The sequence below is a fragment of the Camarhynchus parvulus genome, chromosome 2 (genome assembly GCF_901933205.1).
Source record: "Camarhynchus parvulus chromosome 2, STF_HiC, whole genome shotgun sequence".
In the NCBI taxonomy this organism is placed as follows: Eukaryota; Metazoa; Chordata; class Aves; order Passeriformes; family Thraupidae; genus Camarhynchus; species Camarhynchus parvulus.
In genome coordinates, this window is record NC_044572.1 from 53,969,510 (window position 1) to 53,985,197 (window position 15,688).

Here is a 15,688-nt window from a genome sequence, read left to right on the forward strand (position 1 = left end):
GTTCTTTTAGAGAAGTTGTAGTAAAGAAGCCTGCAGACTGCCAGTTCTTTTCCCTTGAAGGTATTTAATATGTGGTAGAGGTGTTTACTGTGTGCCAAAGGATTCCCATTTTCATGTATTACTTCTTCATAAAATAACAGCTCTTATGAACATAGGTGAATGGGTAGAAAAGAATTTTCCACTGCAACTATTCATGCTGAATATCAGGAGAGGGAAATAATGCAGACAAGGAGTAACTGCATCTTCATGCCTTCTCAGTGATTTCTAAGGTCCTTATGCCCATGGATAAAACTGACTCTGTGCTGTGCAAGGATGGCCCATACTGCTCTATAACCCAGACTTACAGTGAAGTCGGTAATGATCACCTGCTAAAGTATTTTGGAAGAAATCAGTTGGGGACATTGGTGCACCAAATCCCAGATTTTGGCCTCAATCCTGCAAAAGAAGCATATTCTATACAGCACATTCAGACTGGATAGAATTCATTGACTGGATAGAATCAATCATGGCACAAACAGTGGACAGAACAGACATAAAGTTCTTGGCAGGATGAAGCTTAAAACAGAAAGATTTATTTTGGAGAGGTTGCCAGCCATGTGGATTTTGAAGTTTCAGCATATGTTTTTCTTGCCTTAGTTTTCTGGTTTAGAACTAAATCCTTCCCGTTCCTTAGTGTTTATAACACTTACATTGCAGTGTTCATAATACAGGAATATTCCCATGCTGCCTTCCACAACTACTGTAATGACTGTGTATGCATTTAGCCTTTGTAATCTTTCTCATCCATTGATCTCTCCAGCCCTAAAGGCATTTTTTTTCTTCACTCGATATCTTTCACTTTGTAATAGGTTTATAACTGAATACCATTTTCCAGATAAAATCAATCCAGATTCTCAAGAGGTTCCTTGCACTGTGGTGCTTCAGTGTACACATCTGAGTTGTGTTTGTATTTTTTTTTCCTACTGCTTTATCAGATCACAACCTCCTGTCTAATCTACTGTTCTTTCAACATTTCTGTAAATCCATTTTCCATTTTTCCATTTTACTGCAAATTATTTCCCCCTTATTTAATCAACATTGTTAACCTGGAAAAATGTCATCCTTGTTCACATTTCATATCTTCCAATGTCCCTTTATATCTTGTCTTCATATTGCCTTGGGCCTGCTTTAAAATTTTCTAGCAGATTTTGTGGCTGCACTGCTGTGACCTAATCCTCATTTTCCAAATTGTACTGTAGTCAATGGGGAGGCTTTCACTGACTGTGAGAACTTTGTTGTTATATTAAAAACAAGCAAACAAAATTCTTCCATGTTATATCTTACCACGCATCTCTATGCACTGAGGAAGTCAGGATCATCCTTGTTTGGATTCCTCCCTCCCATCTTCAGTTCTGTATGCAAATTGGATGTCATTACTTGTGAATAAGTTTATGCAATGCATAGGTGAAGTAGAGCTGTTGCTGTATTGAGACCCAAATGTGGTCCACTTGCTGCAGGGATAAGAATAAATCTGGAAGTGCAGGAGCTTTAAAGGAGAAGTCTGTAGCTGGGAACAGGCACAGCTGAAGTAGCACTGACATCTGTGTGGTGCTATCACACTTCTAAGGGTATGCAGAACCAAATGATACCAGTATTACCGGACAGATGCCCATCCCATTGCAACCTAACATCTGCTGGGGGGCTTTTAGGCCCCAGAAGTTTTTATTTCTGAGCCTCCACTCCTTGCTTTCCTCCTTCCTTCTAGCTTTTCAGCAGATTTGTGATTACAGGAGAGAAATACATGAGTGGTGGGTTGTTCTGGAGCACAGCTCCCTAACATATAGAAGAGTAGAGTCCATTGCCATCAGCTCTGCTTTTAGCCAGAGGTTCCACTGTTGCAGGGAAGGAAAGGGAAGTCCCTTGAGTGACAGAGCTCAAACTCTCAGTGTGGTTAACTCAGGTGCAAATGAGGAAGAATTGGATCCACAGTGCATCCACAGCTTTCTGAAAACTTGGGCATATCATTGCCAAGATTTAGTAGAGTCTCTGTAATGGCTAGTCATTTGTTTTTTTGATTGTTGTTGGTGTCATGAAAAATGAGAATCTTATCTCCCAGCAGTAATTTGGAGAGTACCGGAGTGGTAAAAGGTGATAAGCAGCTTTGAAATAAGCTAGATGTTCAAAGATAGAAGTGTTTCGCTGAAAGTTGAGACTCCTTGGTTTTGGGAGTGGCTGACATGTCATTTGGGTTTAATGTCATTTGTGTTTAATGTGTAATTCTTTCTGCTTCAGGTTTGAAATCCACCATGCCTGCATTTTTAATGTGCCTGGAGCAGTTTTACTTATGGCCACCATCTTCTGCCCTCAGTGACCAAGAATTGTTCTAACTTTTTCAACTCACTCCCCATTTTATTACAGTTTATCTCCCTTCCTACTTTCTTTTTGTCCTTTTCTTGACATATGCCTCTTCTCCACCCATTGCTCACATTTCTTCATCCCATTTTTTTTCTCTAGGTGGGCAAGGGGTTAATTTTTGTGGGATTAAAATGGAACCATTCATGTGCTTGAAAAAAGCATATGCAAAACTCTTAGATTGAGAATTGAACTCGTAGCACCAGTGAAGGATTAGGCCTTTGTTTTCCAGAACTCTTCTCCCTAGGAAGTTATAGAAGGAGGAATGCTAACTGTAAATTGCAGTATATTAATTGCCTGCAGCAGAAATTGGCAAATGAATTAACAGTGCAGTTTCAATCCACACTGGAGCTTAATACATAACAGCTGAAGTCAATGGAAATGTTCCTAACTATTATTAGTGATTTTTTAATGTGGCATCTTTGTAAATAAGAAATTGAGATCTGCATCTTTGGTATATGTTTCTCATTAATAGTTTCTCTTCTGCAGAATGATGACTGCTTGTATTGTACAGATCTTTGGAAGAACAGCTTCCAAAGGGCTGGGTTTTGCAATGCTAAAGGATTGCAAAAGGAAACACTTTCATGACCTGATACAAATCACAGCAAGCTGCGCTTGTGAATTGCAGAAGTTTTTGTCATCATTTTGTGTTTTTCTTCAAGTGATAGATTGGGTGGTAAGAGAATAAACATCAGAAATATGAAGCTTATTTATGGCTTACCCCTTCTATTATTATTTTGCAAGATAATTTTATTTTATTGATACTTTATGGAGGGTCTGGAGCACATGTCCTTTGAAGAGTGGCTGAGGGAGGTGGTGATGTTTAGCATGGAGGAGGCTTAGGAAAGACATTTTCACTCCCTCTAACTACCTGGAAGGAGGTTATAGCCAGGTGGGGCCCAGCCTCTTCTCCCAGGCAGCCAGCAATAGGACGAGAGAACACAGTCTCAAGCTGCTCCAGGAGAGGTTTAGGTTGGACATCAGGAGGAATTTCCTCGTAGAAGGGGTGACTAGATATTGGAAGGGGCTGCCCAGGGAACTGGTGGAGTCGCTGTCCCTGGAGGTGTTTAAGGAAAGACTGGACGTGGCACTCAGTGCCATGGAATAGTTGTCAAGGTGGTGTTAGGGCATAGGTTGTACTCGATGATCTCAGAGGTCTTTTCCAACCTAATTGATTCTGTGATTCTGTGATTTATGGAATCTCTTTCCTGCAACTCTCCATGCTAGCTGCGAAACAGATCAACCAGAACTCAGCCTCTTTGTACAGAAAATTATTTTCTAAATCATTTTGCTAGCTATCGTTGTATGTCATAATGCAGACACACATATTGACCAAAAACACCTTTAAATTTCAAACTAATGCAGATTTATTTAGCTGAAGACTAGAAATCCTTATATAATTTCAGAATTACAGCATTTCCTTCTCAGAAGGGATCAAGACATGAAGTCTAGCTTTTCTTTTTGTGCCGTAATTGCATTATGTTTACAGGAAGCAAGTGTTGTAGTATGTAGTGTTAAATCAAATTAGTGATTCATAAGGGACTGGAGTACTGTATCAAGTTCAGGAGCCTGTCTGACATTGTATTCCTGTCTTGTGTTAATTATTTGTTTCTTTGAATGTAGCACATGTTATTCTAAATTTCATAGTTGTTAGACTTTGAGAATGTGAAAAGACAGGCTAGTCATATACATCAGCAAAATATTGTTTGAGAAAGGGGAGTTTGTTTTTAATTTTTGCCTCCTAAGTAAAACCAAATAGGCTAAAAGGGTCACTCAAATATTTGTAATTTAGACTCCATCAGTCTTTCTGAGGAAGATGTATTGACTATCTGATTGCTTCTCTGTGGGAATTTCAGACAAACTTTCAAATACCGAGATCCTGTCTGTTTAGTGTGGTTGCTGACAGGACTTGAAGTCCCCATTAGATTATTCACAGATCTTTTTGAGGGTGGACTTTATCAACATTTTCCCTAATTCCTCTGAAGAGCAGCATGCTTTTTGTCAATTGGATTCTGTCTTTCATCTGAAAGATAAGTTTCTTTGGTGGCCATGGTTCTTTATCTCTCTCTAGTGCTTGTGAAGTATATTGGGATGCTCAGCATGGACGTGACAGCATGGAATATTTTTAGCAGTAGAAGGCTGTGCTTGGCAGTGTCTGGTTTGGTGAGGAGAAGCAGTCCATCAGATTGCTGCTGGTTCCCAAAGCACTTGCTGTCATTTGCTGCTAGTGTGCCTTGGTCCCTCTGGCTGCTATTTGGAGCCAGGCTGCCTGGCTCCTGGTCATCAGGAGTGCATCACCTTCCTCATTTCCTCTAAGGCCCATGGGAGGTCTGTGGGAGCTGCTGCTCCTGTCCCAGCAAAGTCTTGTAGGTCTGCAGCCACCTCCCCTTTCAAGCAAGAGGCAGCTGGCACTTCTGCATGCCCAGGGGCAGGGGGGCAGAGAGCAATGTCTGCTGGCTCCCTGTCTTAGACACCCTCACCATCCCCAGCTCTAGCTCCAGGAGCAACTAATGATGTTCAAAGTGCAGCACATCTCAAATACTCCCCCATTTTCATCCTTAATTAGTAAGTAAGCTGTCTGCTATGCAGGGAAATGAAGCCACAGAGCTAAGAGCAATTGCAAAGCTTTTTGGACAAGCGGGGCCAAACCCAAGCTATGCAGAGGAAGCAGATAGCTAGTTTAAAGGTTAATCGCATTTCAAAAATAGAAGGAGGGAGATGCATTACAATGCTTCATTGGAAAAATGTCAAAAGGCATTAGCTGCTGCCTGAAATATATGAAAGGGAACAGCATTAACTTTGCTCTTCATTTTGCGTGGAGGTGAAATGAAGTATTTCACCATTTACCTTTGGGAATTAAGATGCAACATGCTTTAAAGGTCAGCTCCTTTGTTTTGGGGATTCTCAATAGAAACAGGAAATAAAATTTGTTTTCCTTTGCACATACTCTGTCACTTTACCATGTCATACCACTATATGCTTACCTATGGCATGAATGTTGATAAATAAATGTACATACATCTGCCCTTAGTGCCCTAAGCAGCATTGTATTTCACATGCACAATTGTCTTTGTCAGTGTGTTACATACATAATGTGTGTGTTCAGGGAATAGCATGCCTGGAATAGTGTTACTTGCACATTAAAACAGGTCGACCAGGCATATTCATACATTCCAGCCTCCTGACGAGTTTCAATTACTGCTATTTTTAACTTGCCAGAGGATATTTCTTTCTTATCTTTCACCTTCCAAAAATACATACCTTCAAAAACCAGAAGAGCAAAACTGCCCTTTTGGACCTGAATGTATTCTTCTAGAAATAAAATTTTTCCGGCTTAAAAATCCCAATGAACATAAATTTCTACTAGACTAAAAATAGCTTGGGTTTTTTTTTTGGAATTAGGCACTTACCTCTTTCAAAAGAGACAGAGAGGGTTAAAACTGACTGTGAGAACAACCTACCTATTGGATTTCTAAATCATGACATTTTAAAATATGTTTTGTATACAAATCGGTTTTATACTTCAAGGCTTCACTGCTCCTATTCAGGTGCCCTGCATATTGCAGAGCTCCATAAGCTCATATTAAATTATCCTTTCTGCTATCTGAGCCTGTATTCAATCAGTGGCCACTGTCCATAAACTGTGTGCACATGACTAGCTCCATGTATATATCCCTTCCCTGGGCACCTGCTTTTCTCAGGATGCTTCTCACACACCCCTGTCTCTTGCCTCCAAGGCAGGAGGCAGTGTGCAAGTGTTACTCAGCAGGAGCAGCTTGTTCCAGATTTCCTGTGGTCTCACCTGTCAGCTGTAACCATAGACTGGCTTGCTTGTCCTTCCCTTCCCGTGGTCTTCTACCTTGGACATGCAGATGGATAGTGGCCCTTCTTCTCAGCCAGGTTTTCCAGGCTTCCTGCACTTTTTCAACAAAATAGAGGAAGGGCTTTTCTGGAGTCATGCCCATTGGCTCAGCTTGCAGTATGGATGTGATTTAGTTTTGGTATGGGCATATGTCAACATCTCTGTCAAATTAGAGGGGTTTTGTGTGGCAGAGTTCATGCTGCCTTTGTGCCAGCTGTGGGAAGCAGCAACAGTGGAAGTGCCAGCTGGGCTCCACAGATACTGCCTATGAACACAGTATTTTAAAGCTGATTTTGGGATCTCCAGTGCCGCTAAACTCTGGCCTAAAATGCCTGCAGTTTCTTAAGCAAGACCATTGAGTCCAGCTGAGCTAAGACTCCTTAAGCAAGCATGGTATTTTATAAATAGTATATTTTGAGGGACAGTAATTACCCATGCATCATCACAACATGGCAGATGTTGGAGCATCTCCAGCAGCTTACAGAGACTAAATATGACAAATAAACATCGCAAGTGATGAAGCCAGTGAGCAGCATGCTGGAACTGAGGGATACTCTCTCTGCCCCATCAGGATGAGAGCCAGGCAGGGTTCCCAGGCTCCAGCTCAGTGCAACATTTCAGTATGTGCTACCTTTAAGTATAAAATGTTTTCCCTGCCAAAGCAAAAGGGAGAGGCTTAAGTCTTCTCACAAGTATGTAATGTTCCTATTTCCACAGAATGATGTACATTATCCTTGATAATCTGTAGCCAGGATGGTCCTTTACTAAAAGTATTCATAAGTAAGCCAGTGTTCTGAGAGTAACAGTTGTATACTTACCTGCTTTTTTTAGATATATATAATTTAGAATTTAAAAGAAGACACAACCAGCTATAAAATATAAAGCGAGAATCAAACCAGAGGATTTTGCTATTGAATGATTACAGCAGAGATGCACTTCAAAACAGAGCACGAAACACAGCTGGTGAAATAATTTCTGACAATTAGCCTGTCAGCAAAGGGAAAATTTATTATAGATAGCATTGCTATTTATAATTATCCATTGAAATTGTTAATGATCTCATTAGAAGGAATTCTGTTGTAATCTCTCAAGAGAGGAACACCAAAGAGTTCAGTGTTGGTACTCAGTCACCTTCCTCCTTTGAAAGCATGACTTTGTACTGCCAATGGGACAGTATTGACATCTGTTTGCTGCTTTCTTCTTTCAGTGAAAGTGTACTTTCCTTCAATTTAGTCTCCTTTATTAAAGTATTGTGATAGTCTTTGGGTTTCTCAGCTTTGTTTGTTAGGCTGCCTCTTCTGTTCTGCAGTTGGTCACACAACCCCTGTGTCCGCAGGCACAGTGTCCCGTGTTGTATGGCATTATCTTTGTTTTCTTCTTGAAACAAAGCCAATTCTTCACAGTGTTTACAACTGAAGTATCTTAATGTCAGATTGAGTGGTTCACATTTTTTATCACTTTTAATGCAAGTAATAATTAACATAATTGTCTTCAGAAGTGAGTCTCAGCACCCACCCAGGACGACTTCTGTAGCAAGCAAGGCTGAGTTGGTTAAAACACATTTGTACAAATCTCTGTTAAAATTAAAACTGTTGTTATCACTGAAAGGAAAAGCCCAGGAGGTTGCTGGCTGGTCTCTGCAGCTAGAGACTGTGGCTTTTGCTTTGTCAGAGCACAGCTGTGAAATCCATTTTATCCCACTGAAGCTGGAGCAATGAGCCCATGGCTCAGCCCATCCTGGGTTGCTGCTTCAGCCACTTTGACTGAATTTTAAATAACATAAATGAATGATAAATCTGATTTCTCAACATGTTGTGCCAAGCTCTCTAGTAGCTCTAGGATATTCTGTCGAGCCAAAGGTGTGTTTTTAGCCTGACTCTCTGCTGTGTGTACTGTCATAGCAGGCACGTACTGAGACCAATCTTCTTTGTTTACAGATGAGGTCTTGTCAGAAAACTTTTTGGACTACAAGAACCGTGGCGTCAATGGCTCTCACCGGGGTCAAATTATTTGGAAGATTGATGCCAGCTCTTACTTTGTGGAGCGTAAGTATTTTTCTAATTCTGCTATGATTTAATTCAATCACTCCAGAACAATAATTCAGCTATTACTGTTGCTTTCATGATGTTCTTATGCCCAAAATGTGCCTTAGAAAAGGCCAAAAATGTTACCAAAATCGCTGAATGTGTTGATAGAAACTGAAGAACTTGATGGAATAGTAACCTACAGTTTCTGCAAACAAATTTAGTGGGCATTGACTTAATTACTTTTTTTTTTAAATGCAGTTATGAATATGTGTTTTACTCAATTTGATATTATTTGGACTAATGAGCTGCATTAACTTTAATATGGTTTTAAGGAAACAGGAAGTCAGGGGCATCATATAATTCCAGGAAGAATCACATTGGCTTTTAATTGGAAAACTTAATGGTGCATCTGGCTTCTAACAGACTCAGGTGAATTCAGAAGCTGAAAGGGTCAAGTTCTGATTATCATTTACACTAATAAAAGTGTAACTATATGTAGTTGCAGCAAGATACATTGAATTCAAATTAATTATTCCTCGTTATATTAATATTTTTTCCAGGGCATTTGATACAATGCAGTGTAAATCTTTTCCATCTTAGCAGTGAAAATACAGAAACACTGGATTTGCTTCTGCAAAGTACTAGGTTCCTTATACAGCAAGTTAATATTTCCAGCCCTGACTGTCACATCTCCCTGACCATTCAAATCCTTCCTCTTTTCCATGAGATTTACCATGTGTTAGTGTAAATGCAATTTATGATCATCTTTGGATAGAAATAGGGTACTTAAAATACTGGACTGAAATTTATAGCGAAACCTCTGTGGTGGAAAAGCTACGTATATCCTTGAGGAGTTAAGCATGAAGAAGAGTAGCATGAAGCAATTTCAGTTTTACAGTTGAACTGCATATTTCCAATGATCTGCCTTAGCCTCCTGGACAAAATTCAGAAGTTTGATAAAAGCATTTATAAATTGTTTGACAGGTATATCTGTCTAAGAGTGTCTATATTTGAGAGCAGTCAAAGGAATCTTTGATATAACCTGTATTTTAAAGGATTTATAAAGGACATGAGTTGTTCTTGTCCAGTCTATGACTTTGATCTTAAATATCTGGTATCAGCAAGGGTGTTGCATGCAATCATTTTACAGCTGCTCAGTCATAGAAGCAGGTTCTCTCTTTGCAGTATGAAGTATTGCTGCTGGTCTGTAATTCCTAGTGTTAAACTCAGAATGTTGTTCTAAAGAATTTAGGGACGTGCTGAAATGTCTGCAGGACATACAGGATGTTTATATCCAGTGTTTTGAAAAATACATGGATGGGAAACTGCTTAACATATAAGAACATGGGGTTTTTTCAGTTATCCTGGTTTTGGGGCAGAAATTCATTACAGGATCTAACCTTTAAGGCAGGCTCTACTTTGCAGAGGCTTTTAGCCATGGTTACAAATTCATGAGACTGATCATATTTTCTTTTAGCTGTTAAAGGGCTGTGGAAAGGAGATAAAATATCCCAGACTGGGTGTTTGAAGAGACTTCAGTACCTTGGATTATTGAGGAAGGACAGAAGTGTGATGAGGCTGCTGGAAGCTTCCTTGGCTAATCCACAATAGAAAACAAAGAGGCAACATGAGAAATGCTTCGGAGAAAGCCTCTTTAGGAGGGCCACTTTTCATTAAAGGCTCAAATGCACAATGAATTATGTCAGCTTAATAGGTTGCCCCCATTAGCAGAGACACAGAAGCTGTTGTTAATTGATTGCATATACATTCTTCACTTGCCCTACTGTAAGAAAATGCAAATTAGCATAACCATCCTTCATTGATGCTTGGATCTAAGTTGTACTACACCATAGCTGGGCAGCCCATGCTTGATGAGTTGCTGCCTCTTGGTAATTTGTTATACTCCAACCATTAGGTTGTGAACATCAGCCCTGAGATTTTGTACCAGTGTGCTCATCAAGGACAAATCATTGCCCTGTCCAGAATTAAAACTGGTGAGAATGAAGTAGGCAGTAATAAATAACAGCATGTGCAGATACTCTGAGAGCTACTTGACTACTCAAGTGGGAAGATGAAGCAGTGAAGAATGTTGATGTATGCTGGTTTTATATATCTAAAGGTATATTTGAGGATTCCTGCCCATTGCTGAGACTTATGTATGAAAGCACACAGCTTTGGAGATGATTAAATGTTATGTTAAAAACTGCAGTGTCTGAAAACCTTGTGTATTTTCTATCCAAAGAGGATGGTGTAAACCATCTTCCTTCAGGCTTTTATTTTTTTAGACAGAGATCATATCTCCCTTTTGTGTTGCCTAGCATAACATTTGCAGGGATCAGAGAAATACTGGTTATCAAAATAAAACTCGCCTAAGAAATGTACCTAAGGTGTGGTAATTTATTTTCAAGGTACCCATATTGTTTTCCCATACATTGTTAAAATCCCTTTAACTTACTATTGATTGGAATCTTCCTGATTATAGCATTAATTCTCAAAAAAACAGAGTAGCTCACTTACAAAGGCAGCTCTTCATTTCTGCTTTTGCCTTTCCTGTAACTATTCATACTTTGGTATCTTTTTACCACATGAGTCAGTATTGACTGTTAACATATTGCTTCAGAAAATATTATGGTATAAATTACAGTGTTTGTCCTGGAGCTATGGTAAAGGGGAGATCAGTGTATGGCCAAATAAAGAATGAGCCTTACATAGAGAATTTAAATTTTTCAAGAATTTTAGGCACCCCATGCAGATTAGTTTATACCCCGGCCTTGAAATATTAAAGGTTAAATATTTTTGGTGGTGCTATTGTGTGAGGCTTATTATAGGGAGACCATGGGAACCATCCTGGCCAACCTCAGAAGCCAAAATCTTTCTGTTGTCAGTTAGACTGTAGGACTCCTCACAGCTTGTTTTTGTACCACATTTAAGGAAATTACCCTTATGCTGTGTACAGCCAGCCATCTGACAGCTTACAAATAAATCTTTGAGCCTTTTTTTATTAAAAGCTTTGTGGGACAACTTGAAAAATCAGAGATATCCAAGACTAGCTGTTTTGAAACAGTGTAACTCCTACTAATAGGAAAAAAAGCATTAGAAAAGAGGTCAAGTATACAGAGAGTTATTACTCATTTCTATATTTTGACTATGGAGGCATATATAATATGCTTAGGAGCATTTTGTTCAATTGCATAATATTCCACAGTCATTTATCCTTGCTTTCCTGCATTTTTTGAAAATTAACAAGCAAATGAAATATGATGCTCTAATTATGTAACCTGTAGTCATTATACATAAACCCACTCTTCAGGTACTTAACAGACTGCTGACATCTTATCACTGTAATAGTAGCTTGCATGCAACGGGCAGGGACCTGGAATAGGAATGAGTGAAGGGAAGAGCCTCTGAAAGTAATTTTCTTCATAGCAGCAGATTATCACAATGAAATCTATCAAACACAGTTGTAATGATAATTACTGGCCAAATCCACCAACCTACAGGATCACAGTAGAGAGGCATTGTGCACGTGGGCAGAAGAAACTAGTAATATATTGTGAGAGATTTGTAAAAGTGCACAAGGAGTGGAGAGCACAAAGGAAGACATGGAAAGAAATTTCAACCATTTTCTTCCTTAATTTCACTTCTTTTATAAAACTGAAATTCTACAATTTCAGATGCTGCTCTGTTGTTGAAGCTATACTTTCATGCTATTCTCAGTGGATTGCCCAGTCAGAATCTTTAAGGGTTCTTTTTTCAGGTATGATTTAAATCTCACCAGTTAAGAAAATGCTTTCTGTGAGTTCAACGACAAAGCAAAATTGTTTACTCCTTTTGGAACATGCTTCTATGTTTGGAAGTATTTGGGCAAAATATGTGTTGCTTTTGAATTTGCTAATAGCCTGATTTAGACCATCTACAAAGCCCTGTCAGTTTTCAAAACACAGATAATTCCTTAATTTGTACCTGTGCAGCATTTTCAGATGTCACATACATTTAAAGCTTGTATTTGTTTTAGCAATCTACTTTTTTCACCTTGAAAAGGACTAGCTCCTTTCCCAGAGAAGGGTATGCCTTTCCACTTTGCATGTCACAAACTTGCAACATAATGTTGCCAGATAGATACATAATTGGTACGAGTCAGAAAGGGAATTGCTTCCAAATACCAGCAGAACAGAACTCATCTCCTAATAATACTCAGCAAACAAAAAGCCCTAACAGCTGAAGAGGCAATGTTGTACTACAGCCAGTTTTGCAATTCTGCAGAAGTCTGGCAATTTTGGTTTTTCTGACAAGTCAGTGATGAACAGTAACCTCCCACTGTAGCCATGAACTGGTCAGAGTTTGAGGGGAGGAAGGAGTAGTGGAGAGAGGATCTGTGCCACTAGGGATGTGAACCTTGTGTTAAGGCTTGGAGGGCATTGCAGGGAAAGAACCAGCCTATAATGGGTTTTCCAGGAAATGAAATACGCTCTGCTGCACTGCAATTTCTGGCATGCTTTTTGGTTTACACAGCAATATGGAGAGAGGGTATCCAAGAGATCATTTCACTGAGGTGAGTTGCAGCAGTATCCTATAAACACTGTATCAAACTAGCATATCCTTACAATGATGGGTAATGGTTTGACACTATTCAGAATTGCACTGAAGATAGATAGATAGATAGATAGATAGATAGATAGATAGATAGATAGATAGATAGATAGATAGATAGATAGATAGATAGCTGGGACCCCTCCTAATCTACAGGCCTCTCTAAAGATTGTTCACTATCTGACAACTAAGAACCACTTCCAAGGGTAACTCTCAGGGGTCTCTGTGGTCATGATGACCTCGGGATGTGTTAGAGAATCTCTTTTCTTAGCCCAGCAGCTGAAGGAGTCAGGATTCTTTTATTCTGGTTCTTAAGGTTGTTTATTATTTCTCTTCTATAACATTCTTTCTCTGACCCAACGAGGTCTGTCTGGCAGGTAGAGTTGAGGCACACTGACCACCTCAGTTATCTTTTATACTAAAAACTACGTGTACATTATTTACAATAATTTTCTAATACTTATCACCTATGTTAGACAGTTTGTCTCTACCTTAAACTAGTCTAAAAGAGCCACCATCACAGAAAAAAAACGGAGGCTAAGAAGAAGAAGAAGGAAGCAGACTGGACACACCTATATTCTTTCATCTTGTCTCCTGAATCTCTATTCTAAAACCTCAAAATTCTACATTTTCACCTTGTAATTAATTCACTAACATTCTATTCAAACTCTTGTGGCTTGTACATCTTCATACAGAGTTGGTAATTGTTTTTTCCAAGGGCTAAAATCGAAGACACAGGTGTTTTTGACTCTGTGCCAAGGTCTCTGAGCCCCCTGTCAGGGTCTCGAGTCCTCCAGGGCAGCCAGAGGAATTTCCTGGGTTCTGACAGGTGACCAGTCATCTGTGTTGCATTTTTATTTGAAAATTTACGGAGCAGTTGTTTGGTTAAATTTGTTGCTTTTGTGGCTGAATTTTTAATAACAAAGATGAATGACAGGCCCTTGCAGAAAAGAGAAATAACAGTCATTTATTCCTATTGGCTAGAAGGGAAATAATGGTTAAAAAACAGTACAACTAAAGTCAGATATCTGAGAGATCCTGGTACATCAGATAGAAGATGTATATTCTATGTTATGGTCTATATATGCTGTATATATGTGCATTTATGGAGTGTGTACAGAAATGTCCCCAAAACTGGCAGTCAGCCCTTTTATCTGGGGCTCTCTCTAGAAAATATATCTTTAGAAAGCTGATATAAAAGCTGCCATCAAAGTACAAATAATTGAAGAACGTTCCAGCCTTGAATATTTCCAGATAAATGAGGCACATTCATGTCAATAAAAGCTTTAACGAAGCCAGAGTGTTTACAAATTTTTCCTTTTTACAGACAGATTGTTGACAAGTCCAGCCCACTAAAGTAATTTCCTGTCTCCATTTTCATTACCACAATGTCTCTCAAATAATATATTCTTCACTTTATGAAAGAATACATGAGAAGCAAAAATATAGACAATGCTGTTGAAGTCCATCCTGATCTAACTTCTATCATGACCTACAGTCATGCTGCATGACTTTAACCTTCATGAGTCCACAGACAGTAAAAACTGGAGCAATACAGAAGCATCTTCAACAGTGTGAAGATGATTTAGAAGCAAAACAGTTAAAGGTGTCAGCGAAAAAAAAGCAGATATGAAGTAATAAGAGAGATGTACCCCAAAAGTTGTAACTATTGCTTGCCCGTCCTCCAAGACATATCCTTGTTTTATGGTTCTTTCTCTTCAGCTCTTTGCACATGTATTAGTCTTATTGATGCTGTTTGGTTGTCTTCCACTCTGCACACAGTTTTTAAATTCCTTGTACTTTTCCTCAGCCTCTTATCCTGACAGTAGTTTAATACTCATACTTAAGCCAAGGTTAGCTTTGGGAAGTTGAGCACAGTCTGAAACCAGATGTTGAGATTCCTTAAGAACCCTGTACTTGGGATCTTTTGGTCAGCCCTTTAATCTTTGCCTTTCTTGCATTTCTTGTCAGTTCTCCTCTTAAAAAGTCTGTCTGTGCCTGGATTGTAGGCAGCAGCCTATCATAAATGGAAATGTGGGTCAATCCAGCCAAGGCACTAGACAGCCCTTTCTCAGCTTCTGGCATGGTTTCACTCTGGAAGCTTAACCAAGAGACTTGTCTGCAGATTGTGTTTTTCTTGGTCTTTCTCTCCCTTTCCACAACTGGTTTTGACACTTGGAGACATTTTGTTTGTTGTGTGGAGATCACAGCTGTCTGTGTTTTCATTTGCACACAGGGAAAAAGATGTCTGTGTTGTGGCATCTATGCTTGGTGACACTGTGCTGGGGCACCTGGCTGGTCCCCACATCATCTGCCCCATGCTTTTCATGGCAGTGCTTAAAGAAATTACAAGGACTTTGCTTGGGCAAAGCTAAGATTGAAACGAGAGTTTTGATAGGTTGGTAATAGGAGTTTCAGAAAGCTTTGAATGAGAAATAATGCCTGATTTTAGGTATGGATGTCAGAGCAAGTCTTTCTTCACTAAGCCCTAGTTCCCTGTCAGAGACCACAGCTTACTTGGACTCGTCCCGGCCACTTAAACAAGCACAGACATTGTATTAATGCGTCAGAGCCTGGACATCAATTAATTCCCAAAGAAGTGGTCAAGAAGGTGCAGTAACATTTAACTGAAGTTTTAGTTCAAATCTGGAGGAATCTAATTATAGGTGCCAAATTTTGAAAGTATGGGTTCACATATGTGTTCATTTTGGTCTTCATTGTACTGGTTTTAAATTCAGAACTCCTGCATATGTCATGTGCTTCACCTTTGGTATCAACCAGTATACCACTGAGCCTATCATGCCCTTGAGGAAATGAA

At 39.3% G+C, this 15,688-nt stretch overlaps 1 protein-coding gene across 3 annotated transcripts in view; it reads left to right on the forward strand.

The window, feature by feature from the left end:
* The window catches only part of HECW1 (HECT, C2 and WW domain containing E3 ubiquitin protein ligase 1), a 260,599-nt gene that overhangs the window by 92,925 nt on the left and 151,986 nt on the right, over positions 1–15,688 (forward strand). For all 3 annotated transcript variants that reach the window (XM_030944240.1, XM_030944239.1, XM_030944241.1), the window contains one exon: positions 8,191–8,298. In XM_030944240.1, the coding sequence (XP_030800100.1) occupies positions 8,191–8,298 (108 nt within the window). The remainder of the gene's footprint in view (positions 1–8,190; positions 8,299–15,688) is intronic.